Below are 12988 nucleotides of genomic sequence, written 5' to 3'. Positions count from 1 at the left end.
ACCTTCCCCTGTCACTCTCCATCAGTGCTGGGGTAACATTAGCTCAGTGATGGAGAAACAATGAGGGAGAAGAGTACATTGGTATACTAGTCAGTACCAGCATGCAAACGTGTATTTTCTTTGAAAGAATAAATCACTTCTAATGTTGGATGTCCTACATGTGTGGATGTTTCTCCGTTATATAAAACTATTAGAATAGTTTTTCACATTTTAGAATGGGGGGGGGGGAGGGGGGTTGCCTCAAGACTGTCCATAATTTTAAAGGGTGCCTGGGGAGACTGTCCAGAATTTTAAAGGGAGCCTTGACTAAAAAAAGGTTGAGAAACACTGCTGTAGAGCACAGTAAGGGACACACTGTCCTATATAAAACTTTAAACAGGAAACTTATGTACACATAACAACAAACTATAAATATTACATTTTATTTAGGTTGGCTGTATATACATTTTCACATTTCATTGCTATCATACAAATTGTATAAAATTTAATTGCTCTGGAAAAGTGTATAAAATAGATACGGAGCAATTAAAATATGTCATAAAATGCATTCGGGCTCCTCAGACAATTATAGTAACGTTAAAGCCGGCCATAGATAGATCGAATCTCGGCTGGTTGAGCAGTGCCAGGCCGAGATTCATTTCATCTATGGGCAGGCTGGTTGTACTGATCCATCAATCGACTTCAGTACAACCAGCCAGTCGGATTTTTTGTATGCAATTATTGCCAGCAGCTATCGCCGCTAGCAGTGATCATTGCTGTCATGAGAGGAATACAAGGGCTGTCACTGCTGTGCATCTTCTGAAAATGTAGGCTACCTGCCTATTATGCGGACTCAGAAGATAAGAATTCCATCTGCAGAAGGAGGGGGTCAGCAAAGACAGCCCAGGACAATTTTTATTTATTTTTTTTAAATAGTAGGTTTGCATTCATAAAAAAAAAAAAAAAAAAAAAGATCTAACCCCCTAACATAACCCTCCCCCAGGAGAAAAAGGTTCAGGATACCTACCTCACACTATGGCTTTCAGTACCCTTGCTTCAGCGCTGGTGATGTTACTCAGCCCTTCCTGGGTGGAACCATGGGAAAACTAAAGGAGTTAAATCTTGCAACTGTTTAATCCTAATGTCTTTGTATTTTTTTAGGTTTATAGAGTCTTGACAATAAATAGAAAATCATCTTTGCCCTACAGGTTTACAAACTTTGGCGCACCAGCAATAACCAGGGAGAAGTAATATGCAGGTAACAAGAGGGCACTTTAACACAATAAAACCACAACGGAGATGAGAAAGATTATTACTGATCGATAGTAACTTATGCACCAGTTTTTTTTTTTAAACTAAATAAACAAAAAGGTAGTATCTACGGCAGCACCTCTCACTACAACCAGTTCAACTCTGTATGACTTGTTTCAGATCAGGGCTCATCCCTTATGCACCCCTCAACTCTACGAAAGACAATGAGTTGGTCTACTAGAAAGTAGAAAAAGTAACTTTTTCTAGTGAGCCTCTGAATCTCACTTTAAAACCTCAAAAGGTATTACACTTAAAACGTGTCCCACATTAAAAAGAAGTCTGGAAAAGCAAAATGGTAAGATAGGTTAGACAGTTCTGAAAGTCTGATAAACCAAAAGGACTGCATTTAGCATTTGTGTCCCTGAAGTCTCTCCGTGGTTTTCGTTCCTAAGAATCCCACAAGACCAAGCAATTTGTGACACTTTAACAAGACTTTAAATACCAGCACATCTGGTCAACCCAGGCATTTCCTCTAGTTGTAGTTCTTCTGCTGTTGGGCTGAACCCAATTTATATTTTGTAGGTAGCCAGTTTATGTTTGGTTGGAAATCTGGGGTCTTTCAGTTCCTACTGAATGGTATTTCTTCTTCACTCTCAAGAAATTCAGTGAAGAATAGGAGCTGGGTGTAATGGCTTGACTCGTGCTAATCTTGACAGTCCAAGGCGCAGTCCTTGATTAGGAGACCGCACAGTCACTCCAGTCAGTGGGTTCCGTACAGTTCCCAAAGAAGCTAGTGATAAAGGGACAATATGTAAAATCTTTGTGAAAACAAAACTATGCATCCTTGTACACTCAAGACTGCAGCAGTTATTTAGAATTAGGCAACAACCAAATTAACAATCCACCCAAACTCAGTGCAACACGAGAATAAACCACAAGAAATAATACAATTTTACAACAGCTGAGTGTAAAAAAAGTGCAATGTAAAAAGGTGAATAAATGGAGGATACTGATGAAATACTCTTCAACAAAGAATATATGTCAGGCTGCCTTATCCAACAGCAGGGCAAATAATTTCAGCGACGCAAGCAGGGAAAAAAAAAAAAAAAGAAAAAAAAAAAAAACACAGATGGAAGGTACACCCACATGATGCAATAAATTAATAAATGCCGATTATAAACACCTACAAAAACCTTTGTATGTGAAGCTGACATATAGCAGTGTGTACAGTGCTGGCAAAGCCGCTGTGGATAAACATGCCATAGAGGCCAGGAGCCTACAATTGTCATCCTCTCTTCTCCACCCTTCTGTCATTACCCTTGCATGGCCATCTGCTGAGGCTCCTGCTGACACCTACATATTAGCCTTACCTTCAAGCAATTTTTCTTTTAAATAAAAGGTTTAACAACAATGTGAATCACTGAACAATTTCTCAATGTGAATCACTGAAATAGCATAATCCTGTTACAATCTGTGCACTGAATCCCATGTTCAGTACATGACTTATTTATCCATGCCAAAACCTTTGCTCTCCCTTGTCAAACCATCTTCCCTGGAGAACACCAGTGTCTCCTTTAGGGCCCATTGACATTTATATGCTGGCGTAAAGAAGGGGGAGGGGGAAAAAGCGCTTTCTAAGGGCAGTATGCAGAGTGGTATTTAATGGACAAGATAAAACAAATGAGATAGCGCATCAGACACAGTAGGGGGTGTACTACCAATGCCGCTGTTCGCACGTCGTTTGGTCGCAAGATGCGTTCATCGTGGATGTGAGAAGAATCTCAGGCTGTTGCGGCTAGGACCGGAAGTTCCTGGGACCAGCGTGGTCCACACTCGTCACGTGGGCGAGTGATGTCAGCAACGGGGAGGCAGAGCACCACAAAGAGAACAAGGCTACGCACGCCTCCAGATGGCCGGTGATTGGCAGTATACCTCCTACCTCTCATTTGTTTTATTTTGTTAAATGTAAGTGTTTTTATTAAAGTCCATTAAATACCACTCTACATACTGCACTTAGAAGGAGCTTTTCTTCCCCTCCCCCTTCTTTCTCTATATATAAGTATATAGAGCTGGCAGACTCTTGGAAGGCTGCCACTTTGTGCAAAAGATTTACATAGACTACTATTGGCACTCTATGGACTTTGTCTAAATGCCATGGCTTATTGATAGATAATATGGTTCTTATTGTGCGCTGATCACCTTGTATTTATGTGTTGGAGTAAAACATGTTATGGCAAAACACGTTAATCACACCTTGCAAATGCATCCCAACACACATGTGCATTGTAGTGCGGTGCATTGAAAAAAAACGGTCAGGTACTTTTTTTTTTTTTTACCGCTTTAAAGTGTCCTGCCAGCTCATTCCAATTTAATAAGCAGTCTTAATGCAGCTTGCCTTAGTGCTTGGTAACACATTCAGTTAACATAAAAGCAAAGTCTGAATGTGACCCCAGGTCTAACATGTTCACATCATGATGGTAAAACATGTACTGACAGATATGGAGGTTGCCGTGACTGACCAACCTCGGGAAATGCTATGTGACTGGTTGCCTTAGGCATCAATAAAATGAATGTACATACAAACGTCACATGATCTGTATACTGGGTCAAGGCAGTGGAAAGTATATACACTACTCAAAAAAATGAAAGGAAACACATCAAATCTCAATGGGGAAAAATATCATGGTGGCTATCTATACGGATATGGACTGGGTACTATGTTAGGAACGTAATGATGCCCCATTGTTTGATGGAAATGAAAATTATCAACCTACAGGAGGACTGAATTAAAAGTCACCCCAAAAAGAAAAGAAAAGTGAAACATTTATGAAGCAGCCTAGTCCGTTTTGCTGAAATTTCATTCCAGCAACTCAAAATGGTACTCAATAGTTTGTATGGCCCTCACATGTTTGTATGTATGCCTGACAACGTCGGGGCATGCTCCTAATGAGATGACGGATGGGGTGTTATTTACTAAAGCTGGAGTCTCCAAAATCAGACTCCCTTCTGCATAGAAACCAATCAGCTTCTAACCTCAGCTTGTTCAATGAAGCTTTGGCAATGAAACCTGGAAGCCGATTGGTTTCTATGTAGAAGTGAGTCTGATTTTGCACTCTCCAGCTTTAGTAAATAAACCCCATGGTGTCCTGGGGTATTTCCTCACAGATCTCGGACCAGGGTATCATTGAGCTCATGGACAGTCTGAGGTGCAACATGGCAGCGCCGGATGGACCGAAACATGATATCTCAGAGGTATTCTATTGGATTAAGGTCAAGCGAGCGTGAGGGCCATTCAATGGTGTCAATTCCTTCATCCTCCAGGAACTGCCTGTATACTCTCGCCACCAGAGGCATTGTTGTGCACCGGGAGGAACCCAGGACCCACTGCACCAGCGTAGGGTCTGACAATGGGTCCAAGGATTGCAGTCATGGTGCCATGGTCTAGTCTGTAGAGGTCTGTTCGTCCCTCCATGGATATACCTCCCCAGACCATACTGACCCACCACCAAAACGGTCATGCTGAACGATGTTACAGGCAGCATAACATTCTCCACGGCTTCTCCAGACCCTTTCACGTCTGTCACATGTGCTCAGGGTTAACCTGCTCTCATCTGTGAAAAGCACAGGGTGTCAGTGGTGGACCTGCTAATTCTGGTGTTCAATGGCAAATGCCAATCCAGCACACGGCCCACTAGAGGATATCAGGACCTCAGGCCACTCTCATGAAGTCTGTTTCTGATTGTTTGGTCAGAGACATTCACACCAGTGGCCTGCTGGAGGTCATTTTGTAGGGCTCTGGCAGGGCTCACCCTGTTCCTCCTTGCACAAAGGAGCAGATACCAGTCGTGCTGATGGGTTAAGGACCTTCTATGGCCCTGTCCAGCTCTCCTAGAGTAACTGCCTGTCTCCTGGAATCTCTTCCATGCTCTTGAGACTGTGCTGGGAGACACAGCAAACCTTCTGGTAATGGCACGTATTGATGTGCCGCCCTGGAGGAGTTGGACTGGCTGTGCAACCTCTATAGGGTCCAGGTATCGCCTCATGCTACCAGTAGTGACACTGACCCTAGCCAAATGAAAAACTAGTGAAAAACAGTCAGAAAAGATGAGCAGGAAAAAAAAATGTCAGTGACCTCCACCTGTAAAACCATTCCTGTTTTGGGGATCATCTCATTGTTGCCCATCTAGTGCACCTGTTGTTAATTTCATTAACACCAAAGCAGCTGAAACTGATTAACAACCCCCTCTGCTACTTAACCGACAAGATTAATATCTCAGGAGTTTCTTTGACTTGATGCTATATTCTGATTAGAAAGTGTTCCTTTAATTTTTTTGAGCAGTGTAATAATAATAATACAAGTCTTAATACTGAAGCCATTGATTTGACATGATAGTCAAGAAACTAGCATTTTTTGAAGGAGCATCTTATTGTAATTAAAAGGAAATTTAAAAAAAAAAAAAATCAAAAAAATCAGTGCTTACCTGGAGGACTCCATGCTGGTCTTTTCATTCCTACAGGAGGGCTTTTGTATCCAGCTGTTTTCTTGAGCCCCGTGGATGAGGCTGCTGTATGCTCGTCTGTTAATGGCTTTATTTTAATGGGCGCATTTGCTGTGTGTATATCGAGATTGAAAGGTTATTTTTTTTTTTTTTGGTCTATAAACACAGATATTAATTGTTCTGCAGACATATTTAGGGCCTGTGGGATTTTGATTGCATAAGAACGGATTTCCCCATAAACGTCTGCCATCCCTCTCTGTCAATCCCTCCCCTGGCTTCCCATTGCCCAACGAATAAAATTCAAAATATTAACAATAATATATAAAGCCATTTACAACTCTGCCCCAAATTACCTCACCAATCTTGGCTCAAAATATCTCCCAAACCGTTCTCTCCGCTCCTCCCAAGACCTCCTGCTCTCTAGCTCCCTTGTCTCCTCCTCCCATGCTCATCTCCAGGACTTCTCTAGAGCCTCCCCCATCCTCTGAAACTCTCTACCCCAATTTATCCGACTATCGCCTACTCTGCCCACTTTTAGGCTATCTCTGAAAACATCTCTCTTCAGGGAAGTCTATCCTGCCTTCAGCTAATAACTAATTCCTCTATTTCTCCTATCAGTTCATCCCCTACAGTTATTATTTTCTACCACCAGCCCCTCTTAGATTGTAAGATCTAAGCAGCAGGACCCTCCTATCCCTCTTGTATTGAACTGTATTGTTGCTGTATTGTCTCCCTTTATATTGTAAAGCGCTGAGCAAATTTGTTGGCGCTATATAAATCCTGTATAATAATAATAATAATAATAAATAATAATAATAAGTCAATGGGAATGCAAAAGCAGCTTGACCGGTTTCCCACCACCCTATAGCAGATATACTGCTACAGGTCAGCAGGAATGTGCAAAATCACGTGCATGATTTTGCAGTTCTGGGTAGGGGGGCACGCGCGGGCCCTACCCACGCCGTGGCTGTGAATCACCAGGACCCGGCCGATAACCCGCCGGCGATTACCATGCATCTCCGACCGGGAGGAGGACTGTTATGTTTACTAACAGTTCTCCTCCCTGTCAGCTTAGGCACACTGCTCTGGATGGCTGTGCACAGCACAGCCATCCAGAGCAGTGTGCTTACAGTGAAGCACCAGTACACAGCCCCCTAGTAAAACACTCCCTGCACACAGTTAACCTTTTGATCACCCCTCATGTTAACCCCTTCCTGCCCAGTGCCATTAGTACAGTGTCAGTGCTTTTTTTTTTTTTTAGCACTGATCACTGTATTGGTGCCACTGGGGATATCAGTGACACCAACTGAGTTCCCCCCCCAGTGTCAGAATGTCTGCCACAGTCCTGCTATAAGTCGCTGATCGCCGCCACTACTAGTAGAAGAAAAAAAATTCCAGTATATATACCGCCATTTGTAAAAGCTATAACTTTCAAGTAAACCAATTAATTTACATGTATTGGGATTTGTTTTAGCAAAGACATGTAGCAGAATACATTTTGGCCTAAATTTATTATGAAATTTGATTTACATTTTTTTACTGGACATGTTTAATAGCAAAAAGTCAAAAATAGTGTTTTTTTTCTCTCAAAATTGTCAGTCTTTTTTTTTTTGTATAGCGCAAAAAATAAAAAAAAAACGCACAGGTGATCAAATACCACAGAAAGAAAGCACAATTCGTGGGAAAAAAAAAAGGATGTAAATTTCATTTGGGTGCAGCATTGCATGACCGCACAATTGTCAGTTAAAGTAATGCAGCGCCGTAATGCAAAAAATGTCCTGGTCAGAAAGGGGGGTAAATCCTCAGGAGGGCAAGTGGTTAAAAACAGGTTGATGCAGCTTAGGTCAGCTGTAAGTCAATAGTATCGGTTAATGAACTGTGAATGATCTCAAAGTGATGTTAATCGCAGGTAGAACGAACCTGAATCCAAACACCATTTGCATCAATACAAGCACAAAACTTGTCAACACAGAGCTTTATACTAGAGAGAACGTACACTCTTCATGTAGGTAATGTTTTTAGTAGTGGAGTACTGTATTTCTATCTGTAGGATGTGACAAAATCCCAACGATACATACAGATGTGGGACATTAGAATGATGTTCTGGTGAAAGAGATATCAGAGAAATGATCTAAATATGGTTTCTTACAGGCTCCCTTGGACAGTGGGGTATTATTTTCTTTCTTTGCACTCTTGGCTTTTGGACCTTTGCTTGCTACTTTCTTTTTAGACTTCTTAACTTCAAACTCCTCATCTCCACTAAAGCTGCTTTCATTCTCAGAGTCGTCACCTGAAATAAGATAGCAGATAAAACAAACAATTCTAATCCCAAAATAATATATTGCAGCTTACAGTTCTTACATATGGTGACTGCATTAGTTTGCTTTTGTTTTTTTTAAGGCTTTATTTTACCTGATGAATCCAGCAGTAACACACTTTCTGTCCTAGGGTGACAACACTTACTCATCTATCGATGGAGAGGCAGTGTTGTCACCCTAGGATAGGACTAAAGAACACCTCCCCCTCTTCCCCATAACAGGGGAGAGGGGTTTTGTAATAACCGGGAACAAAAAGAACTGATAAGATCTCAGCAAAGACAAAAGTACACAGACGTTATTAGCCAATTATTCTGGCAGCATCAACAGGTATTTTTTATAATTTTTTTTTTTTTTTTTTAACTCATTGAACAGATAAAACACTCTCAATGGTTTTAACAGAATAAAAGGGAGCAAATAAGAGAAGTTCATCATTAATGCCGACATACACTTAAGTCACAACTTATCTATTTTAAAAAAGTCATGCATGGAACTGGGTAGCTTTCAAAACACACAAGGACAAAGCTTCAAGATAATCCTTCTATGGCATGGTATTTGGCTACTTATGCTCTTTATGGATAAAGGTCACCCACAGGGACAACTCTAGCACCAACCCACAAACAGACCATCATGTACATCAATTTTCTTAAATGTATCAAATGGCTGTACACCTTCACTGTAAAAGCTACAAACACTTTTTGTGATAGGGTAAAAGGAGATTTCTGTGCTTAGTGCAGGTGATGTACAACTGAACTTAAAAGTGTTACTAAACCCAGGACCCTGCATTCACTATATCTGGTCTCCCACAGTACACACAACATGGAAATGCAATTTTTTTAGTAAATATAAACTGCTAAATACCTTTTCTCATCAGCAGTTAGAGCAGTCTTGTGATTTCAATCAGTGACCAGCAGACCATATGTTAAAGCTTGTAGGAGGAGTTCTCATTCAGCTCTAGGAGGATACAGAACCCCTGACATCTGTCTGGACAGTGCTGATTGGCCTTGTGCTGATCACATGCACTCTCCCACGAAAAAAACAAACAAACACATCTCTAGCAATACACACCAAACTGAGCATGTGCAAAGTGACTCCACATGGTATGTCTTATCAGGGGATAAGAGGGGGACACTGGAGGAAGGGGAGGATGAGAGAAGACAGGTCAAACAGCCTTTTTACGTAATGCAGAGTATTAACCCTCTAAGTTCCATAGCGATTATAACAAGCATGCTTTACTGCATATACAGACTGATTTTACTGTTGTGGGTTTAGTAACACTTTAAGACCTATATTAACCACATGCCGCCCAGCCACTGTATAAATATGGCGGCAAGGCGGCACGGCTGGGCAAAAGCACGTTTTAAAATGTGTGTTTTGTAAACAGGTAGGGGGCGCGCACGAGGCGCGCCGCTGCCCTACCTGTCCCGCCGATCACAGCCGCGGATGTCAGTTGCCGGGTCACAGCCGGTCGTTACCGGCTATGTCCCGGCGATCAGTGGCAATCGCTGACAGAGCACAGCTGCAGTAGCTGTGCTTTCTGTCAGTTCCCTGACAGCTCCAGGACACACTGATCAGGACAGAAGAGTTTCTCTTTCCCGATCAGTGGTGTTCCCTGCAGTACACCCCCCGCCCCCTAGTAAAACACTCCCCTCACACAGTTAACCCTTTCCCTGAATAATAAACTTAACCCCTTCCTCCCCAGTGCCATTAGTACAGTGTCAGTGTTTTTTTGTTTTTTTTGCACTGATCACTGTATTGGTGTCACTGGGGATGTCAGTGACCCCAAGTCAGTACCCCCCAATGTCAGAATGTCCGCCACAGTCCCGCCATAAGTTGCTGATCGCCGCCATAAGTCGCTGATCGCCGCCATTATTAGTATAAAAAAAACAAACTAAAAATCCCAGTATCTTTCCCGCCATTTGTAAATGCTATAACTTTCACGTAAACCAATTAATTTACACGTATTGTTTTTTTTTTTAGCAAAGACATGTCGCAGAATGCATTTTGGCAGAAATTTATGACTAAATTTGATTTTTACTGGACATGTTTTATAGCAAAAAGTCCAAAATATTGTTTTTTTTTCTCAAAATTGTCCACACAGGCGATCAAATACCACCAGAAGAAAGCTCAATTTGTGGGGAAAAAAAGGAGGCAAATTTCATTTATGTACCGTATTGCATGACTGCGCAATTGTCCGTTAAACTAGCGCAGCGCTGTATAGCAAAAAAATGGAGTAAATTTCAGTATCTATACCATAGTTTGTAGACGCTATAACTTCCACACAAAGCAATCAATATACACTTATTGGGATTTTTTTTTACCAAAAACATGTAGCAGAATACATTTTGGCCTAAATTTATAACCAACTTTGAGTTTACTATATATTTTTTATAGCTGAAAGTAAAAAAATAGTTTTTCTTCAAAAGTTTTGGCATTTTTTTGTTTATAGCATGAAAAATAAAAAGCGCACAGGTGATCAAATACCACCGAAAGAAAGCTCTATTTGTGTGAAAAAAAGGACGTAAATTTCGTTTGGGTGCAGCATTGCATGACCGCACAATTATCAGTTGAATTAGTGCAGCGCCGAGTAGCAAAAAGAGACCTGGTCATTAAGGGGGTAAATCCTCTGGAGGTCAAGTGGTTAAAGAAAAGTTTAAAGACTCAAACACACTTTTGTGATTTTGTGCATTAAGCTAATGAGCAAAATTACAGCAACACAATGTGTTTCAGCATGTTGCAGTGCCATTCACTTTGAATGGCTTCCCAATGCACTAAGGCAATGCAGCTCCAAAGCAAATGCATTGCAGTGCACAAAAATGCACACACTACTGTGTTCTGTGGTCTGCTGCCTTGGAAAAAATGCTGCATGTGCATTTTAGGGTCCATTCCTGTTTACTGGCAAACCCACTGAAAATGTCAGAAGACATTTTATGAACATTTGGATCCAACAGTGCTGGGGGCCCCACCTCTTCCATATTAAGATGAAGTCCTCTAGTCACCAATAAATGCAATACAGTGACATATAGTACATGCTACATATAGATGTGAGGCTTCAGATTCATAGCGATATGTTGTGATAAAGTGATATGAGGTATATCATATAATCTCCTTACATTTTCTCCTGGCCTTTGGGGTGTTTTTTCCTTTTTTCTCATTCTTGGCTTTTGGAACTTTGCTTGCTCCTGTATTTTTGGATTTCTTGACTTCGAATTCTTCATCATCACCACTGTAACTCTCATCACTGTCAGAGTCCCCATCTGAAACAGCAGAGGTGACAGACAACCTTTACTAAGAGACAAACCTTTATTCTTCATTTAGAACATGTCATCCAGTCAGATAAAGAATTAAAATACTATTTACAGCCAAACAAGCAACTTACAGCCTAGCCCGAGTAAAAACATTTTGAACAGAGCAGGGAAGACATAAAGGGACTGATTATATAAAACTGGAGAGCGCAAAATCTGGTGCAGCTCTGCATAGAAACCAGTCAATTCCCAGGTGTTTTTTTTTTTTTTTTTCCAAAGCTTAATTGAACAAGCTGAAGTGAGAAACTGATTGGCTACCATGCACAGCTGCACCAGATTTTGCACTCTCCAGTTTTAGTGAATCAACCCCAAAATGTCAGTTAAAGATCAAACTACAGCTTAATACAATTAAAAAAAAAAAATGACTTGCCCTGCTCATGTTAAAGCAAAACAGCTCTCACTGTAATTCTCACCCTATACATTGTGCTGTCCCCACAGATGTACTGTTCTGGAGTCCAGCATTGTTCCATTTAGTGTTCATTGTCATACAGGGGTTGATTTACTATACCTGGCGAGTGCAAAGTCTGGTGCAGCTGTGCGTAGTGGCCAAGCAGCTTCTAACTTCAACTTGTTCAATTAAGCTTTGACAAAAAAACCTGGAAGCTGATTGTTTTCTATGCAGAGCTGCACTAGATTTTGCACTCTCCAGCTTTAGTAAATCAACCCCACTGTGTCATTCAGCCCACTTTGTGTGAGCTCAGGGTGTCAAGGCTGCACAGGGGCAAGTTATCAAGCTGTCATGGACAGTCTTTATATTCCTTCTAAAAAGGCCAGTTTCTTATCTGTCATGTTGGAAGTCTTCTATCATACTTTATTCAGATTGGTGACTCTGATTTCATGCACCCGAAAGCAAGACACGGCCAAATCACTAGTAGCTATATTTTCCACGTCACCTTGCAAAAAACAGACATGTGACTTACAAACTGCAGAATCTGGTTTAAATTCATCTGCATCCTCTTCACTGCTGCTGTCATCTTTCAGGAGTTTTCGCTGCTCTGCGATTGCCTTAGATGCAGCTTGCCTACGACTCTTGCTATTTACTGTCTCTTCGTTGCTCTCTGTAATTTCATCAAGACCTATGGAATGCCGTAATGAGAAAAAAAAAATTGGATTGTAGAATTTACTATTAATCCTCTTCTTAACCTTACATTACGGGATGCAGAAGGAGTATTCTGGTACATTGGGTTATGCTGCTGCTATCAAGAGATTGATCGCTGGCAAACCAAAGCTGTAAAGACAGCCCGATCTCAGCATACCTCAGTGTTGTTTACAAGCAATAGAAGTGAATCATAACAAGGAGGGACCGGTGTCCTGTAATGTACTTAAAGAAAAGGACCTTAAAAAAGACGTTTTCCCCTGCAAGGCAATGTCATGATGTGCTAGTATGCATCGCATATTAGCACATTATGTGAAACCTATCTTAAAACAAATCCCTCCAGCGGCGCGCTGTCAATGCTGACAGGGCTTCCATCTTCACCCGCTCCTTCTTCTAGGTTCAAGGGCTCCAGAAGCTTGAATGACCGAGCCGCGACGACGTCACTTTTTACAGCACACAGCTCTGAAGGAACACGATGCACGTTTAGGAGATATTTACAGTACCTACGGGTAAGCCTTATTAAAGGCTTACCTGTAGGTACAT

The 12988-nt window shown here is 41.4% G+C and overlaps 1 protein-coding gene across 1 annotated transcript in view; it reads right to left on the bottom strand.

Annotated features, from left to right (window-relative positions):
- Positions 1-406: 406 nt before the first annotated feature.
- RAD51AP1 (RAD51 associated protein 1) overlaps positions 407-12988 on the bottom strand; it is a 28880-nt gene continuing 16298 nt past the window's right edge. The window contains exons 6-10 of the mRNA XM_089689502.1: positions 12270-12425; positions 11158-11301; positions 7879-8019; positions 5712-5840; positions 407-2020 (exon numbers count right to left, since the gene is read on the bottom strand). Of these exons, the coding sequence (XP_089545628.1) occupies positions 1893-2020; positions 5712-5840; positions 7879-8019; positions 11158-11301; positions 12270-12425 (698 nt within the window). The 3' untranslated portion in view covers positions 407-1892. The remainder of the gene's footprint in view (positions 2021-5711; positions 5841-7878; positions 8020-11157; positions 11302-12269; positions 12426-12988) is intronic.

This window comes from Staurois parvus, unplaced genomic scaffold (assembly GCF_062004578.1).
Source record: "Staurois parvus isolate SC_StPar_1 unplaced genomic scaffold, SC_StPar_1.0 ptg000479l, whole genome shotgun sequence".
Taxonomy (NCBI): Eukaryota; Metazoa; Chordata; class Amphibia; order Anura; family Ranidae; genus Staurois; species Staurois parvus.
This window is presented reverse-complemented; position numbering and strand designations above follow the sequence as displayed.